The sequence below is a fragment of the Gymnodraco acuticeps genome, unplaced genomic scaffold, assembly GCF_902827175.1.
Source record: "Gymnodraco acuticeps unplaced genomic scaffold, fGymAcu1.1, whole genome shotgun sequence".
Classification (NCBI taxonomy): domain Eukaryota; kingdom Metazoa; phylum Chordata; class Actinopteri; order Perciformes; family Bathydraconidae; genus Gymnodraco; species Gymnodraco acuticeps.
In genome coordinates, this window is record NW_022990513.1 from 3,061,473 (window position 1) to 3,081,464 (window position 19,992).

General features: G+C 43.1%; 1 protein-coding gene and 1 long non-coding RNA gene across 3 annotated transcripts in view; one reads left to right on the forward strand and one right to left on the reverse strand.

Annotated features, from left to right (window-relative positions):
- LOC117553250 (C-Jun-amino-terminal kinase-interacting protein 1-like) overlaps nt 1-19,760 on the reverse strand; it is a 97,221-nt gene extending 77,461 nt beyond the window's left edge. For both annotated transcript variants that reach the window (XM_034227114.1, XM_034227113.1), the window contains exon 1: nt 19,393-19,760. In XM_034227114.1, the coding sequence (XP_034083005.1) occupies nt 19,393-19,464 (72 nt within the window). In that variant the 5' untranslated portion in view covers nt 19,465-19,760. The remainder of the gene's footprint in view (nt 1-19,392) is intronic.
- LOC117553251 lies at nt 3,784-4,472 on the forward strand. The gene is made up of 3 exons (XR_004570099.1): nt 3,784-3,872; nt 4,122-4,199; nt 4,362-4,472. It is a non-coding gene; the product is annotated as an uncharacterized LOC117553251 (long non-coding RNA).
- Nucleotides 19,761-19,992: the final 232 nt, after the last annotated feature.

The following is a 19,992-nucleotide window of genomic DNA, read 5'->3' on the forward strand; positions in this document are numbered from 1 at the left end:
ATCCCTGGAATCGTCTCAGAGAGTAGATGATCAGTGGGGCCTTGTTTTGACTGAATGATGTGGTTTTTTTATGGGGAATTCAAATATGAGCTTATTTTTAGGATTTTCGGAGACTTTGCACACGTTTTTCACGCTAGGAGTATGGGACTACTTCCATTCGCTTCGCCTTGATCTGTAGATGTGATTTGATGTGTCGTGTGTCTCCCAACTCCTCTCCAAAGTTCAGATACTAGGCTATATAAAAATACTAAAAGGTAAATAAAACATTAAACATAATGACAAAATAACAACCTGAATATATATGTATTCTATCTACACATTTCGTAATTATCTAATCTAGTGGCCTTATAAAAGTGTTGGCTAAAGTAACGCAGAATATATATTTTTTTTAATTGTAAATAATTAGAAACATTATTTATGTGCACAAGTACATGGGACCCCACCATATCACCCCACACATAACAAGCTGTCCCGAGTTCCTCCGGCTGCAGTTCCGCAGACGGCCGGTGTGTGGCAGCAGAGCGCTGGGAGCAGAGGGAGGTGAGTATATGACGGATATGACGGATGACAGATGCGACGGAAATACACCCGAACATATCTGGTAGCCCGAACATATCTGGTACTGACACCGGCTCTACCCCACAGTTTGCCGCTTGCTTGAAACGAAAGGATTTACTTCCTCGAGACTCCGAGAGATTTCGCAAGATTACTGAGCTGATTGTGGAGTGCATAGCAGAGGACGCTATGGGATGCCATCCCGCCATTACATTGCTGAAAAAGGCATCCCAGTCCTGCACACCAAGGTGCGTGAACAAGTGCAGCAGCACCTAATGGAGGCTACCTATGGAGTCAGATTTGGGTCAATATTCTCGCGCGTAAAACAAGCTACTCATGAGCGGAAAATGTGCTTTTACACGCGCATAAAATGACCCTCGCGCGCAGATTAAACCCCCGCGAGCGGCTCTGCGCCCGCGAGCGGCTCTGCGCTCGCTCGCGAGAGAGACAGCCCTCTTGCTTGCTCGCGGGAGTGTCAGCCTCGCGGAGTCTGTCTACGCGCACGTGAAAAGTTTCTGGCACTTTGGGGCGGAGCCACTGGACTTTGATTGACAGCTGCCAGGAAACCCGGGGTTGCCAGGTTTGATAAATGCCTGAACTGCCAAGAGCCGAGCAGTGACGGCAGCAAAATCTAGGTGCGTACAGCAGACAGTAGCTAGCAGTTTTCGACGGACACAGCCCACTGAAAAAATATATTGTCTGCGCGCGAGGGTCATTTTATGCGCGTGTAAAAGCACATTTTCCGCTCGTGAGTAGCTTGTTTTACGCGCTAGAATATTGACACAAATCTGACTCCATAGTAAGCCTTCTTGTTATTGACCACTGATGTTTAGCTACGCATTACCCACGTCAGTAAAGTTCATGCTAATTCCGTCAACAGCATCTTTTAATGAATGGTCATGGGGTAAACTTCCATTTGATGATTTTAACATGATATACTGGATGTATATTAAATATTCCCTATTCCCAATTATAATTACGTGTGCCCTGGATTTATTTAAAATGATGTCTAGATAACGTGTCTTTTAGACGGCAACCACGTCAACAGGCTAGCAGAAAAGTTAGCCTAGCTTGTTGTCAGCTAACTCACGTCAGCTTAGCCACTAGCACTAGTTGTTATTGCGACAGCAAAGAATTAAAACGAAACATTAATATCCTGTTTTATGTCTTATCTAAGACTACAGGCTTTCAATACGTTTGTTAGACTTGGAAGTAGCCTACCATATTAATGACAAAACAGCTAGTTTTGAGAGGCTACCTATCAGCAGGAAAAATATTCAGTGCAACTTTTGAGATGTTAAAATCTCAAAAGTCTCATCAGATCATAATGGTTTGGAGGTTTCATGCAGATGGTGGACCATAGTGTATAAATTACTCACAAATGTTATGGAAATTTCTCGAGGTTTGTTTAATAAGTTAAGGAAAGTCCAGAAATGTATGTAAGTCAATGAGAGGTTAAGACGTTACCTGAGGCTGACTTACATACACTGCTATCAGTTTTGCAACCAGCAGATGGCTGCGCTCTATTTGATACTATTGTGACATCGACTGCTTATTTTCATCACTGACCAGTATCAATAGGCTATTGATATTCATCTATCTATCTCTCGCCATCATCCTCTCTCCCAATCTCTCGATTGTAGGCATTTGCAGACATGGGGGTGCAGTATGGGGGTTAGTCCCTATCTTTATTCAAGTATGGTATTTAAATTTGAGAGCATACTTTATGTATTTATTTCCCTCAAACCCTGTCCTCACACTCAAATAGTGCCTGCTTGCACTTAGATGTACTCTACTTGTGCTCAAACTGTACGCTTGCACTCAGATATATTGCTGCTTACATATTTGTTCTGCTCTCAGATTTATTCTGTGCGCGCTCGAAACTTTTGTGCAACAATCCTGTCAAAATCCCTCAACCATCCTTGCGGGTGCGTTCGCTTTACTTATTACAGCGTCCCGTAAGGGCGGTTACTCTTTGGTTTATTAAGGTTACTCTTTGGTTTATAAACTCCCGCCCTCCACGGCTTTATAACATAACATGTACTTCACTTCGCTGTACAACTTTTTTTTTGTGGGGGGGGGGGGGGGGTAAAACTAACTAACCGTTACAACTGTTACATTACGTCCGTTATGAAACTAACTAACTAGGCTAACTAACGAAGCTTAAGATGGAAACATTTAAGGTTAACTTCGACCTCCGGGGTGGCCTTACTATGGAGGAGTGGATTGAGAAGTGCCTATCTCCAGAAAAAAAGCACCTAAACGACGTCTATTATGTTCTCTAGCTGTTATTGTTGTTGCATAGCAACCACCTCGCACTATGTTTTGTGCAGGCAACGGAGGGACTATTTTATTTTGAACATCATTATTTAATAATTAAAACTATTTAAATTGGAGTGTGTATTTTTCTTTCACATTGCCAGCCACACGTGGTAACCGTTTTATAAATGCAATAGCTCGCTTCAGGCCGTGATATACGAATATCTATACAATATGGGGTTGTCGACACTCCGCTTCGCGTCGGGCCGAACCAAGCCATAGCACAACAGTGCTGGAGCAGAACAACAGTCTGGAGGAAGAAGTGGGCCGGTCGGAAAATTCAATAGCAATCCCCCCTCCCCCCGTTGACAATTTACTAGCGATAACGAGGGCCGGTCGAGATTCCCGGGCTGATTTTTAGTCCCAGTACGCCACTGAACGTAGCTATTATGTAAGGTGCTGGTATATATATACTAACTGTGCTTCCCCACCCCCAAAAAAAAGTTGTAAATCAAACAAGTGAAGTACATGCTATGTTATAAAGCCGTGGAGGGCGGGAGTTTATAAACCAAAGAGTAACCGCCCTTACGGGACGCTGTAATAAGTAAAGCGAACGCACCCGCAAGGACACCTGGCCTCCTATTGGTTGAGGGATTTTGACAGGATTGTTGCACAAAAGTTTCGAGCGCGCACAGAATAAATCTGAGAGCAGAACAAATCTGTAAGCAGCAATATATCTGAGTGCAAGCGTACAGTTTGAGCACAAGCAGAGTACATCTAAGTGCAAGCAGGCACTAATTTTGAGTGCGAGGACAGGGTTTGAGGGAAATAAATACATAAAGTATGCTCTCAAATTTAAATACCTCGCTCTTTATTAAAGATAGGGAATAACCCCCATAGTGCAGAGCCTGGGCTGTTTCGCACACACACTCCAACTCGTGGTCATCCAAGGCCTTCTCGCCCAGCGAAGCATCATCGATGCTGTCGCCAACGCACGGAAGCTTGTGGGTCATTTTAAGCATTCCCCAAAGGCCTACTCCATCCTCGAAGACATTCAGGTGGTTATCATTTTATTATTATTATTATTATTAGTAGTAGTAGTACTATGTTATCTTTTTAGTAATTGCACTTTCCCCCCTCCCTGTCATGTCATTGTAAAGCAATCCATCATTAGGCTACACTAGTGTTGAAAGGATGTTAGCCAAAAAATAAATAACCTAAATATAGAAGCATTTTGAGTGGCCTACTAGAAAAGCGATACACACAGCTGATTTATTTTAATTATTATCATTATTATTACTTTACAGAAAGACCTGCACATGCCAACACAACGACTCCAGCAGGACGTGTCAGTCAGATGGAACAGTACTCAGTACATGATGCTGGTAGGCTATATGGATGGAAGGAATGAATGCAAAGAATGAATAGATTTTTTTATTTTTTACATGTGAATCAGCCTAAATAAATACATTTAGATGTGAGGTATATAGTTCTACTTGTATTTTACACATGAATGTTAAACTAACATTTATTTACTTATTTTGCAGAGCCTTCTTCAGCAAAAGAGGCCGCTCAGTGTCTATGCAGTGGACCACGACCTTCCATGCATGCCCTCTGCCAACCAATGGGCGCTTATGGAGAAGGCAGTTGTGGTCTTGAATCCATTTGAAGAGCTGACGAGGGCAGTGAGTGCTGCGACTGCAAGTGCCGCGGATGTAATCCCTGCAATAACTGTCCTCAAGCGTCATCTTTCCCGTGAAGAGAGCACAGATGCTGGAATCAAGACTATGAAGAGAACACTTCTTGAGGCTGTCACTGAGCGCATCGACTACGCTGAGACTGAACCAATCTACTCCGTTGCTACATTGGTTGACCCAAGATACAAAGAAAGGCAAGTCCTGTTTGATTCAAAACTTATTTTGCGATATATAATTGCTCAGGCCCAGAGACGTGCACACATAAGACTCTAGGTAGTGCTTGAGCACCTGCCCGTTTTGCCCTCAGGACAGCAATGTGCCCTTTTGAAAGTTCGTTTTTTACAGTTTTTTATTTAATTTTTTTACAGTGTACTGTATGTGGCTCATGGTAACATCGATCAATTCTGGATTAAAAGCTTCTAATATATACAACAATGCCCCAAATGCGCAATGTAATTTTGTCAGACATCCCCACACGTGCCCCGCGGCACTCCCGTACGTGCCCTGGCTGTAGCCCCTCCCTTCCCTGCTCTCAACGTGAACGCGCATCGCGCAGAGCAGACAGTCAGTCACTCAGTCAGACAGGCCACGGCGGGTGTGTGGTGCAGCAGCACGCAGCAACACGATTAAAAGTGCCCTAGTGACGACCAAGTAAGTAACCACCAGGTAACAAATACAACGAGTGTATTGTTTAGTCCCCTAAATCAGATGCCAAACTAAACTATAACTTTACTTATTTTCTTGCATCCATCCATTTAGTCTCGTTGTGCACTTTTGAAAATAGCAGATCTACACGCTCACAATGCGTCATTATGCTAGGGCTGAAGTGATTAAATGTATGTTTTGTAATAATCTTAATTAAAATCTACATAGTAACTAGTAACTAAAGTTTTCAAATAATTGTAGTGGAGTAAAAGTAGAATATTTGCATCTGAGATGTAGTGGAGTAGAAGTAAATGTATTGAAAATGGGAAATACTCAAGTAAAGTAAAAATGCCTCATAAAGTACAATATAAGTAGTAGTAACCTTATAGGTTTACATTAATGCTGCTGTTAAATGTTTCTAGGAGATTAACCCTTAATTATCATGCACAGCAGAGCAGTACATTGATTTAGCTCATTTGCATTTACCACTTGTAGAATAATGCCAAGAAGAGACAGGATAAGAAAAGAAAAGAGAGCTATAGCAGGCAGCCCGGGGAAGCAGCTCTCTGCTCTCCTGGGTAAAGCAGCCTGAGCCTACCAGCAAGGAAGTTGAGGATGCAGATGTGCCTGATGAACCCTTACCCATCATCAATGATGAAGATGAAGAAGAAAGGTCAGAGTCAATACCAGAGTCATGTTAAGGGACACACTGTCTGTCTAGAGCCCTTTCATGCTCAGATTTGAACTGTGATAATAATAGTAGTAATAATAATAATAATAATAATAATAATAATAATAATAAATAATAATAATATAATTGTATTGAGAGGCCCACAATTTATTTTAACCACACTAAGTGATACTAAATCAGACATGAAGCTACTTACCAAATGACAAAAAAACAACAACTATGTGGTAGAGTGTTGAATTTTGGCCATGACAGTTAAAGTCTGGTGAGTCTTAATGTTATCATGCATTGCATTACCCAAATAATTGAAATAAACATCATATTCTATATTGTTTGTATTCTAGGCTGCTACAGCAGGCTCAGGGAAGCAGCCCCCTGCTGTCCTGCAATAGTCCATCTAAGATGAGGGAGACAAATCCATAGAAAATATCTCTGAGTCAGACACAGATGAAGCAGAAATGTCAGAGTCCAGAGCAGCACCATGTTCAGAAACAGTGCTCTCTGATGATGACCAAAATGAGGGAGAGATGGAAGGAGTAACCAAAAACCGAAAATAAACTAACAAAATCCGCCATTATCCGGCAAATTTCCGCGCACAATTTTGCGCGCGGGCGAACGCCAGACCGCCACGACGACTCAGAAGGTGCCCTTTTTTTTCTCTTGAGCACCTGCCCCTATAAATGTCTGTGCACGCCACTGCTCAGGCCTAATCAATTCACCACTTGATTATTGATGATCAAATAACATCAAAATAAATGTTCCAAATGTTGTTCTTTGACATTGACAACAATAACTTCGATATGCTAAGGCAACGACAAAATATGTTAGGAAACAAATAATCCTTTTTAACTAAATGAAATTCTATCAATTTTCAGATTCTTCACAAGTCCAGACCACCAGGAGCTTGCCAAGGAGGCTCTCATTAGAGAGGTGGAGATCATGGAGAGAAAGAGGAAGGCTGGCAGTGAGGTGTCTGCAGAAGAGCCTCCAAGAAAGTCACCATGTCGAGGCGGTGTAGGCTGTGCAGCTGCAAACAGCAGCTTTGTCAGTCTATATGACGAGATCTTGGAGGGGAATGTGGTGGAGTCGAGGCCTGTGAGTACGTCAGCAGTCGTCACTCAGGTGGAGGCCTACCTGGCTGAACAAACCATCCCAAGGTCAGAGAATCCTCTACACTACTGGCGAGCACATGCTACACAGCGACCCGCACTGGCTGATACAGCCATGAAGTTTCTTTGTGCACCTTGTACATCGGTGGACAGTGAGAGACTGTTTAGTGCAGTGTCGAATGTCCTTGATGAAAAAAGGAACCGGTTGACAGCCGATAAGGTGCAGGTGTTGGTTTTCATTAAAAAAAACCTGCACTACACTTTGAAGAAGTCAGTGCAGTAGATTAAGATGGAGGAAATAAGGAGCTCTATTACACTGTAAAAATGTTTATTTTTAAGTTTAGTGATTACATGTCTCTGAGATCCCTTAATTACCCACACTGTGAAACATATTAAGTTCAGTTTACTTGAAAAAAGGGTGGAAACTCGTTGTCTCAAATAAGTAACCAAAACTTTGTGTATGTTATGTTATGTTTACTTTATGTGTACAATTAATGCAAAGATTTTTAAGTTATGGTTACTTACTTCCAAGAAGTAAAGTTTAGTGAAGCTTACTTGTATTTACTGCTGTTAAATGAGTAACCTTTTGAGTTGTAAAGGGTACTTTATGTTGGATAGTAAAGTTTACCTGCAGAATATTCATACTATAGTTTCTAACTACTGGCAACTTGAACAACCAAAGTCCTATTTAACAGAATAAAGGGAACTGAAAGATCAGATTTTTTTTATTATTATTGCAAATAAAATGCTCTTATTTGTGATAGTGAGAGAATAAAAGCTATTGAGCACAGCTTGGGTGCCTGTCTATTTCTTAATGTATACGAAATTAAATGCTGTTTGCCAACACAAAAAGTGATATCGGAAATCGGTATCGGAAAACCGATATCGGTATCGGATCGGAACCTATATGAAAATATCGGGATCGGAAGCTAAAAAATGAGATCGGGACATCCCTGATTAAAGCAGCTGACTTAAGCGTGTGCGTGTCTGAGATCATTGAGATTGTTGCGGATGTAAGCGTGAGACGCTTGGGATGACGAGCGGCCGAAGGCCTAGATGGTTGGATAAGAGATGCCCGGTCTAGCTGCTGTGGACGCTGCGCCAATGCGGAAGGAATGGCTCGAATAATATTCTGAGCATATCCCCAAAATAAGCAACACATTGTGGAAGTGTTTCTGGAACCAGAAACGTGTGGCCGTTTTCCCTGTTTCGGTGAGAAAGAGTGGGTGTTGAGGCGTTGCGTATGCATCGTACCTTGCGCTGAGGTATTTGGTTAGTGGCTCGTATGGCTGGGATATGCGTTCAGGCAGAAGATGTGGATGGGGAAAGAAATTCGCAGCTGATCTGTTTTTTTTTCCGGAGTGTGAATATGAGTCGTTTGCCGTGGAGGGCTAACAGCTGCCGTTTCGTGCATCTGTCTGCCTGTAAGTAGTTTGACGAGAGGTGAGTGATGCGCTGTACTTTCTCTGAGGATAGAGAAGCCCGGAAAGACATTGAGGGTGATGCCTAGAAACCCAATGGAGGTTGTAGACCCTGAGGTTTTCTCCTCAGACAGAGGAATGCCACGGTCTGCAAAATATTTGTATGAGTGTGCTCAGCCCGTGGCAGGGGGGTGAGGATGGTGGAGTGACCGTGAGAAAGTCGTCGAGAAGATGGAGCACATAGGGGAGTCTGTGGTTGTTTGGGGACTATCGAATGGCCTATCATGAATCCTTCTTTGACTTCTTTGGCCAGTAAGGTGTCGAAGGTGTGAGGTTATGTTAAAGCGGACTGAAGGTTGTGGCAGATGTGAGATGTGTCAGGCAGTATTGCTATGCCTGGGTGGAAACCATGGGTGAAGCCACTGGTGAGAAAGTAAACAGACTATCTGGATGATTCGCTGAGGCGGTAGCTAAGTTGCTTATCTTGACGGGTGTGCTGAGGTGCCGTGCTAGTCAATCTGCTGATGTAGTTGGGTTGTGAGGGCAGGTGCTCCTGGCATGAGCACCGCCGCAGAAAGAACAGATGTGCATGAGGCGGCAGCTAGAAAAAGAGCAGCCTTGGTCATTGAAATTGTTCCATCCTCCCTCCCTGCGGGTGATAGACGGTTAAGTCTGAGGCGTTGCGTGATGGAGAGGAAAGTGAGTGAGGTGTTTGAGATGGTGGAGAGCTGACTAAGCATGCTAAGGCCGGGTGGGGGGGGGCTCCGCATAATTGGCAAGAGAGGAATGCGCGTGCTGCGAAGATGCGGCAGTAACGCTCGGAGTCTGGAGCACCCCGGTATGTTACCTGGTTGAACTGCTTGATGCGGCCGGCAGCTTGGCTAGCGAAGTTTATTTTATTATTTGTATTATTTTTCCTGAGAGAGAGACCGGAGCGTCTACTTGCGGCGAGGGTCAGAGAGAGAGAGACCGGAGCATCTGCTCACGGCGAGAGTTGGAGAGAGAGAGACCGGAGCATCTGCTCACTGCGAGGGTCAGAGAGAGAGAGACCGGAGCGTCTGCTCACTGCGAGGGTCAGAGACAGAGAGACCGGAGCGTCTGCTCACTGCAAAGTTCAGAGAGAGAGAGACCGGAGCATCTGCTCACTGCGAGGGTCGGAGAGAGAGAGACCGGAGCGTCTGCTCACTGCGAGGGTCGGAGAGAGAGAGACCGGAGCGTCTGCTCACTGCGAGGGTCGGAGAGAGAGAGACCGGAGCGTCTGCTCACTGCGAGGGTCGGAGAGAGAGAGACCGGAGCGTCTGCTCACTGCGAGGGTCGGAGAGAGAGAGACCGGAACGTCTACTCACTGCGAGGGTCGGAGAGAGAGAGACCGGAGCGTCTGCTCACTGCGAGGGTCGGAGAGAGAGAGACCGGAACGTCTACTCACTGCGAGGGTCGGAGAGAGAGAGACCGGAGCGTCTGCTCACTGCGAGGGTCAGAGAGAGAGAGACCGGAGCGTCTGCTCACTGCGAGGGTCAGAAAGGGAGAGACCGGAGCGTCTACTCGCTGCGAAGGTCAGAGAGAGAGACCGGAGCATCTGCTCGCTGCGAGGGTCAGAGAGAGAGAGACCGGAGCGTCTGCTCACTGGGTGAGGCGCTGTTGCTACGGGGTTAGCTGCTAGAGGAGGAAGGGAAGCAGAAGCTGGGTTGCTGTGGACTGCTGAAGGTAGGAAAGAAGAAGGATGGAGACAAGCAGTGGCCGGAAGTTTTTCCGGATATAAATAGGGGTGGCCGTGGTTCGAGGCGGAGTTTTAGGCGTGGCCATCCTCCTGAACCTATGTTAACATTTTAACCTCATTTAGTTCCTCTTTCATGAGACACTTATGGCTGTTCTTACTCTAACAATGAAAAAATAAACATTACTAAATAAAATGCATATTATCAGCAAATACTCAATCTTGCCTTAGTTTAAAAAAAATTAGCCTAAGTTTAATCAAAATGTAGTCTTTAATGTAACTACACCTTAATGAGGATCTGGGTATGCAAGACATTTTTTATAATTCAAATCAATCTATCACATGAGATAAACTGAGATATACCACGTCCCAGTTCCTCACAGTGTTGCTCTATAGGACAGCACACATTCTCGGTATGCACCTCATGGAATAGATAGGGGGACCAAAGATTTATTTTTCGCCAGTCAAATGTGAGCAATCTAATCTAAACTGATAAAACAATGGATTTGGAGATTACAATTCAGCCAATGTGTCCACTATTTTCTGCATTCAACCAATGCATACTACAGGGACCTATGTATATAAAACCTAGCAATGTATATAAAACATCTGCTCTAAGTGGGACGAAGGTAGCAGCAGTGTGCCGCCTGCTACTCCCCAGCCGATTGATGTCAATTTAGCCAAGAAGCACTGTGCTCACTGGCTGCGAATATCTAACATTATCTAGCTCTTCTGTAATGTCCTACTATTCGACTGTATAAACTGTATATTTACAGCATTACAAACTGGTAAGACAAATCCGATTTTGTTTTAACTTTTTTGAAGTCTGAAAATGTTTCCGCCAGCTAAAGCATCTACAAAGCCGCTGTCACAGAGATCCGCTGTGATTCCTCTCTGTATGATGTGTGATACACAGGGCATATTATTATACAGTATTATTGCTGCTATCATACTGCAAAAACGATCTGTCCTACAGTGGTGACCCTGTCTGCTACCTCACACTCCTGTGCACCTTCAGGAAACTGGAGCATGGTTCATGGTCCACCACACCTAAAGCAAACAGGTGCAGGTGTTCCGTAACACTACACTGAGATAGTGATGGTTCTCACTGACGTCCACTGGTCTCTGCCCAGTGGAGACAGTGTCAGGAGTCAGTGCAACACATGTCTCTTTGGCCAGTTCCTCAGCTTTCTTTGCCTTTTCACTCATGCCATATGATTCATGGTAAACAACCATGCTGGAATTACGGGAGGTACTTTGGGTAAACGGTAATGAGAGGAATTTGCCTGAATTAATCCACCTCATAATACCATCATTATGACGTCACGGCTATCTTTACATCTGTCATCATGTCCATTCTGCAGTACTGCAATACTACCTGGTACAAATGTTTGTCAGCAGCTTTAAAATCAAAACTGCTCCACCTGTTAAACATCTGCTCAAAGATTGTTGGTCAACCCTGTCAGAGACTCTATGACTCATCATAACAACCTAGTGAGGCTGTCCAACAACATCATCTCTCTGACCCAAACCATGTTCTGAACTGAGAATATGAACTGCTACCATCTAATCGGAGATACAGGGTCCCACCATTCAATAAAGTCAGACTGAAGCACTCCTTTGTGCATCAGTCAATCCTCACAGTAAACACAGAGCTGATCCCAGATCAACTGCACGCTGAAGGCTCTTTGAGCAGCTTTTCTCTCACTGATTGTGCTGTTATGTTGAATGTTTGTTGTTTGTGTTTCATGTATTTGTGTCTGGATATTTGTCTGTTGATGTTGGACATGGAGCTGCTCTGACGCAAGTCAAATTTCAGACTTGATCTGACAAATAAAGTAATATCGTATTGTATCGTATAGAAACCATTAATATTATACAGAGACGCAGACTAACAGGGCGTATCATCAGAGAAAGGTATCTAGCGAGAAAGAGTGCCATTACTAAAGCAGGAAACTCAAATAATACAATTCAATGAGTCTCCTTTCACTGCAGCCACATACATCATCTATAGCAGAAGCATTAAGATGTACTTAATAAAGTGACAACAAAAATGCATTTGCTTTGGTGTCTAGTCGTTGCCTTGGTTAGCCTGTTAAACTCCGAGCCTGTTTTTCAGGTTTCAGGCTAGAAAATGACATTCCCAGAACAAATTACCATATCTTCCCTTCTAAAAGGGTTAAATTAATAATCTTTTTTCTCAAAGTAATGATAAACCTGTGAGTAGGATGTAGAAAAGTCAGATTCAATATAGATGTTTTTTATTTTAAAGAAAATCCCCAAACCCCTTCCCTGGGACAGTGTTGTAGTCAAGTCACCAATTCTCGAATCCAATTTACTCTCGATAACCCACTCTTCGAGTTCAAGTCCAAGTCAGAGTTACCTAGGAAGAGTCTGAGTCGAGTCCAAGTCATCATTACCTGTGCTCTAGTATGAGTCCAAGTCCGAGTCACCCAATAAGAGTCTGAGTCGAGTCCAAGTCATCATTACCTGTGCTCTAGTATAAGTCTAGTACAGATCAGGGATAATCACAACTTAATACAGCTCAAATCAGATCAACCGACTAGAATAACCAAAACCTCCAAGACTATGATTTATTATTTACAAACAAAGCTGACAGAATAGTTAAAACCTACAACTTCTTGACTGGTCTTTCTGACCATAATCTTGTTCTTTTTGCCAGGAAACTCACAAAAAAAAGTTTCATGGCCACACCTAAAACCCCTGCCTTGGGTTCTCGCTTCGTCCCCAAAAACCTGCAACAACATTTTATGGAGGCAGTGAAAATTATTGATTTGGGGAGACACTCTGTCCTCTGAAGACATTGGTGAAAACAGTAATCTGTTCATATCTCAAATTAGCGATGCAATGTCTTCCTTCTTAATGAGAGGGTGCCTTAGGGACAGGAAGGAACATCATCTTCCCTAGCTGAATCTACAGTGCAGGAATCTCATGAAATCCAGAGACCAACTATTGAAGCAGAGCTTGAAATCCGGACTATCCACTGATAGACAGAGATTCACTCATGCTCGTAACAAGGTAACACAAACAATAAGACAGGCCAAAGCGAACTTCTTCATCAATATAATTGAAGGTGCGAAAGGTAAATACGTTTGGCAAATCCTAAATAAACTATTAGGTAAACATACCAAACAGGAAAATAATGTATTAGAATTAAAAATCAATGATGCCCTGATAAAAGACCCTGCCATGTTGGCCAACTCTAATACCTCATTCACACCAACGCAACTCCGGTTCAAGCTCCGTGCTAGAGGTTTTCAGGTTCAGAACCGGTTCTTCGGTTTAGCTCTGGCTCTTTTCACACCGCCTGGTAATGCGTCATTGCGTCATCGTTTGCGTCATGACGTAACCGTTTGCGTGCCTGCTTCATAAAGCCAAACCGCGCGGATGAAATCAGTTGCATTAATTTCTTATGGCTCTATCTGCAGCTTTTCCGGAGTCATTTCTGTGGTTTAGTTATATTCTTATAAAAAAGTGTACTCGTGTCAATAAAGGTTTTTTTAAAACACAACTGCTTCCGAGGTCGGTCTTATTTCTTAAGGTGGACTGAACCATGAGTGTGGAGTAACGTTGTATCTTTCATTTAAATGAACTGTAACCTTCACCCAGGTATGTAACAGCTGTTCTCAAATGACCACGTGAAGTAAAGTTTAATATTTATAGTTTTATAGATTTATAATAAGTTATAATGAGAGGTGATCAACGTGAATGCTCAGGTTCCACCTTAACACGCAGACACGTTGCTTCACCATGAGCAGAAACATTTATATATACAGTCTATGGCAGAAACACTGAAACTCTTGTTAAGTTTCTCCATCCTTGTGTACAAACTGGATAAAACGCAGGCTTTTTGTTGTTGTTCAGGAGTTGATCCTGTCTCTGCCCCCGCCTCGACGTAAGCGTGACGTATGCGGTGCTTTTGCTCTGGCCGGACAATGTTTTGGTGCTTGAAACGAACCGGATTCCGGAGCTAAGAGGCTGCTCCGCTGCCGTGTGAACAGGAAAACCCGGTGCTTTTCAAGCTCCAGCTCCGAACCAGCCCTGAAACACCGTTGGTGTGAATGAGGTATAAATGAGTATTTCATAAATAGTGCTCTGGACATCACAAAGCTCTTCCCGCCATCTGAGGTCTCACCTAGCCCGACTGTGGATACACCCCGTTTTTGACCTGGAGGAAATCACAGATTTTGAGGTGAAACATATAATCTCAGGGTTAAGAGGTTCTAAGGCTAGGGATGCAGATGATTTAGACACCAACTTTATAAAGACAAATATTGACGGTCTAATAAAACCAATAACTATGCTAGTGAATCAATCTATCAGCACGAGGGAAGTTCCAACATCCTGGAAGGTGGCCACGGTGACACCGATCTTTAAATCTGGGGATAAGGCAATGATGTTCAATTATAGAACAATCAGCATCCTCCCCTGTGTCTCTAAGGTAGCTGAGAAATGGGTGTCAAAACTAATCACCAAACATTTAGACAAAGGTTTCGCTCCACTCCGCCCAATGCAGTTTGGTTTTCGTGCTCACCACTCCACTGAGACAGCTAACTGTGCCTTTGTGGAAAAGGTTAAATGTATGTTGGACACAAGCCCATATGTAGGTGCTGTCTTCCTTGATCTCAGGAAGGCTTTTGACACTGTTGACCACCAAGTGCTCCTTAAAAAGCTGACGCATTTCAATTTTTCTGCAGTTTCTATACATTGGGTTAAATCTTACTTATCGAACGGTGCCAAATCCCCCTACCTTGTGAACCCTGTTGGGGTTCCACAAGGTTCCATTCTTGGACCATTATTGTTTTCACTGTACATTAATGACTTGCCTAATGTATGTCCTGAGTTGAATGTGCAAATGTATGCCGATGATGCGGTCATCTTTGTACAGGGGGAAAACACTGAAATCATCTCAACCTGTCTCTCAAATGCTTTGGACAAGGTTCAACACTGGCTGAACAACATTTGCTTACAGTTAAATGCAAAAAAAACAGTATGCATGATGTTCAGTAAACGACCAGTCAAAATCGAAGGATCCAACGTGTTTTTAAACAGAGCAGAAATAGAACTAGTTCCGCACTTCAAGTATCTTGGAGTTATAATGGACTCGAACTTGACTTTTAAGAAACATATTAAGAAAGTATCCAATACCGTTAAATTCAACTTGCAACATTTTAAACAACTGAGACCTTTCTTAAAGTGGACCTTTCATGCTATATTTGAAACATATATTGTAGGGCCATACCTATATAAAGTATATAAATATAGTTCTTTTTTCAAAATACCAAACGGATCCTGCATTTTAGCCATGCCTCATTTCGCTCTATTTGCTCTTTCCAGCCCTGTTTTTGCAGGGGGCTGCAGCTGACTACGCCCCCCTGCAGGAGAGGGGAGTTGGCAGTTACTTTGGCATTAGGACAGGAATATCTAGATACTTTCCAAGGTTTGAAAGGGAGAAAAAGAGCCACAGAGGAGAATATACAGAAGGGCAACCATGGCAACCATGCAAGGGAAGTCTTCTTTGCTGCTTTTGTGGCAGACTACAGCGCCACTTACAGGCCTGGCATATGTACTACAGCGTCTCCAGCGCTTTCGAGCGACAATGGCCGGCCGTGGCCCAACCTCTCATTCCCCTGATAGGTGGACAATTGACCAATAGCCGTAGCGCCACCGTCCTGACGTCAGTAAAGTGTTCAAATCTGGATCAGTCTGTATCAGATCCGTTGCAGCCCCTTTTTTAGAGATTTGGGTATGGAGGAAAAGAGAGAGGGTTGTGTTTTCTGACACTTGGTGAGTTCCCTGGAACACCGGGGACACATATTCATGTATAAAAGACGTACAAAAGTGCATTTTGGATGATAGGTCTCCTTTAACTGTCAATGCTGCAAAGTCATACCTCCACTGTATGATTCTATCCCACATTGAATACTGTTTGACAAACTGGTCGTTTGCTTGTGCCACAAACCTGAAACCCATAGAACAGCTGTACAAGAGAGCTATCAAGGTGTTTGACAGAAAGCCTTATTCATACCACCACTGTACCATCCTTGATAAACACAATTTATTGAGTTTTGACCATTTTAAGTCTTTTAAAAGTATGTGTTTTATTTATAAATGTTTACATGGACTGCCCCCCCCCCCCTCCCTTAGGGGAATTCATCCACAGAAAACACACTGGACGCTGCACTAGGTCAGAAACCAGAGGAGACTGTGAAGTCCATCGCAGACGGACCACTTTTGGACAAAATGTCCTCTCCGTTAAAGGCAGCTCATTGTGGAATAGCCTCCCAACTGAGATACGGGATTGTCCCACTTTGAACAGTTTTAAAAGGTCAACTCAAAGAATGGTTGAGCAACAAACAGACGTGCAATCACCGCTAAATGCACTTTAACACAGGGGTATTTCCTCCTGCACTTTAGGTAGCTCTTTTATCTTTTCTTGCACCTTATATGTCGTTGCTGCTACATTGTACTGCCATGTGGTAAATACTTGTGTATGCTGCTCTTGCTCTTTTGCACTTTTTGCATATCATGTATTTGTTTTTGCTATGTTTGTAAAATGTCCTTTTCTTAAATGTTTTATGTGCGGATGGAAATTAGCTCAAAGCTAAATCTGGCACTGTTACGCTTGACAATTTTTTTTACGTTTTAAGTGTTCATCACTGTGCATTGTCCCTGACAAATAAACGATTAAAATAAAATAAATAAAGTCCGAGTCCGAGTCACCCAAGAAGAGTCTGAGTCGAGTCCGAGTCTGGGTCATGATTACCTGTGCTCGTGTCCGAGTCCAAGTCTGAGTCAAGTCATCATTGCCTCTGTTCGTGTCTGAGTCCGATTCACAAGTCTGAGTCATCTGAGTGGATATATTTGTTTAAATGTAGCTGTTGGTTTGGTTATTATCAATCAATATTTGTTATTGTTTACATTGCTTTTATCCTTTTGTTTTCTGCATTGCTTTTATTCTGTCTATATAACTGCTGTGAAGCACTTTGGTCAGCAATTCTTGTATGAAAGGTGCTATACAAATAAAGGCTTATTATCAATATTAATATTATTATTATCATCCAGGTTGGGTCGAGTTCCAAGACTGCCTTCAAAGAGCTGCTTTACAAATAAAAACGTTTTATTTAGTGGTTGCAAAATTCATAGAAACTGAAAAGACATTAACATTCCACTGACATAACTAAACCCTCACTCTACTGGATGACTTTTATTTTATTAGGGATGGGCCATAAATATATAATATTATTAATTCTTGGGGATCAAAGTCAACTTTTATAAAGTGGTTGTTTCATTTCCTTATATGGAGTCACTAGTCCTGAAAATTGGCACTTGAGTCCGAGTCCAGGCCTCAAGTACTCCAAGTCTGGGCTGCGACAGACTTGCTAGCTTCACCAAATCAATTTCTCCTCCGCTGTCAGCCATTGTGGGTCTTAATGTTTACAGAAAAACGATTTAGATTGTATAGGTTGCTAAGGACGCTACAGACGCCATTTTCTAGCAGGTCACTACCGGTTGCTACACATGCTATACACTATACACTAGCTCTGACAATCCAATCAGAGGACGTGAAAATGCAGACGTCATCGTACGCCACTCCAAATCTGATTGGTCATTGTAACAGTTTCATTGCCATTTTTGTAAAGCTACAAGACCTTCACTGTTGATTCTGAAGGCCTCAGGAAACATCTCTTTGACCCAGCAACACATTCTGACTGAAATATGATTGGATAAAATCTCCAACATTAACAACCATTACTGGATGCAGCGCAACCGAGAGCAACACAGAGAAAAGCTATGAACTGAAGACAACAGACTATTAGAAATCATTCATACATGTTAATGTAAAAACGATATGAGGTTAGTCAGGGATTCTGATAGTGTTTAGGCCAGAGAAGGCCTTGCTGGTCCTGACGGCCCACCACTGATATATATATATATAAAAGTTACAGATGCCGATGTATTGCTATTTGTAAAAAATAAATGTTTATTTATTATTATTATTAAAAGTGCCCTCTTTTAGCTCTTTAACCCACTAACTCTGAAAGAGCAAAACAAAAAAGCTCCTTGAGCCTGCTCTACACCTGACTGCTCACTGAGAAGATTATTAGGAGCAACAGTCCGTGGATGGGTTTGATTATTGTTGTCATGTTTCAATATTTCCTGTTTTATGATGAAACATATTAAATAACATTAAACTGTCAATCATCCAATTAAATTGTTTAATAAGAAATACACATAACAAGCTTGTACTTTATGCATTTATAGGTGTATGAGAATGAAGATCATCAGCTATTAATGTCAACACAGAGCAGATGAGACATTTTGAACACATTTCTGTTCTCTCTTTAAGATTCTATAAATGCAAATGTGTCTGGCCATCGGCAATATTATCCAGTATTTAGCTATGAGAACAAAACTTACAATTCTCAACAGTAAGTTGTGCATTTTCATTCTACATGCAACATGTCTATATTTATCAGTATAGTTTGTTTAATATCTGCCCAAATCAACACCATATTTCTGTTGTCTAAGTATTGAGACAACAACACTGATTTTATTTGATGTTGCAACGGACATAAGCACCTCCCTATATTGAGATTTGGATGTTGATGCTGAATGGAAACCCAGGTTAGGGTAAGAGACTGCTCTGATCTGCTCACAGTAAACAGGATGCAGCTAATTTAAAGGAATACACAGGCATATACTGCGGAGTGAGAGCCACTCAGTCTTGCTGGCCCCCTCCAGAGACCATCCTCACTGAGCCAGGAACCTCACTATCATCCAGACTTGTTTTATAGACCTTTTTTGACTTGGCTTTGCATTATCCTCTTCTTCTGTTTCTCTGTAACAACTGAGCCATCCTTACACATGTGTATTTCACAAGATGGCAGAACAGCTTGAAGGCTCCTATTTAATAGCGCAATGAGGGTCAATCCACACACAGCCAGTCAGTCGACGTGTCCTTGAGCAAGCCAATGAACTCCCAGCTGCCCACCTACTGGGGGATACACAAACATGATGTGTTTCTCCCAGGAATACTGCCGCCAATACACAATGCAGGAGCCTTTTAACTGAGGAAATGTACAGCTAGAGTTCATCCATTTTCAGAAACTGACCCACTGCCACAAACACACACACACACACTGATACAATGTTATCCTTATACACACACAGTAACTCATTTTCACTTGATGCCACAGTTGCCTGATCACACACACACACACACACACACATGAACACACACTGTAGCCGTCTCAGAGCAGGGATCCTCCCAGACTCCTACCTGGGTGCCGGCTTGTGGCCGTTGTGGGAACAGAGCCAGGGTGGTGGGTCTCTTTGGTCGATATTTGTCCATGACAGCACAGGTTGATCCCCCTCTAACATCCGACAGCTTTCTCCCTCCCTCCTCCTCTTCCTCCTCTTCTCTTTTAATAAGCCAGTGCTGGCGCTCCTTAGCTCGGACAAGGCCTCCCCCACCCTCCTCTACCTCTCTCTCTTCTCCTTCTTCTTCTGCGGTCTCCTCAGCAGCATCGATCACACACAAGCTCAGCCTCTGAACACACCCCTTCCCCACTCTCCTGCTATCGGCATTGGCTGGTCACAATGTCACATCATCAGCATCAGCATCATCTTCCTGGCAGGAGCAGAGTGTAACGGAAAGGAGAGGGACAGAAAGAGGAGGCGAGAGAGAGAGAGAGAGAGAGAGAGAGAGAGAGAGAGAGAGAGAGAGAGAGAGAGAGAGAGAGAGAGAGAGAGAGAGAGAGAGAGAGAGAGAGAGAGAGAGAGATGGTGTTGTTGAATAGAGGCGGATGACTGAGAGAAGAAGGCAGGGTGATGAAGAGAGGGAGAGGGAGGGGGAGTAGGAAGTCAGGGCCAACCAATC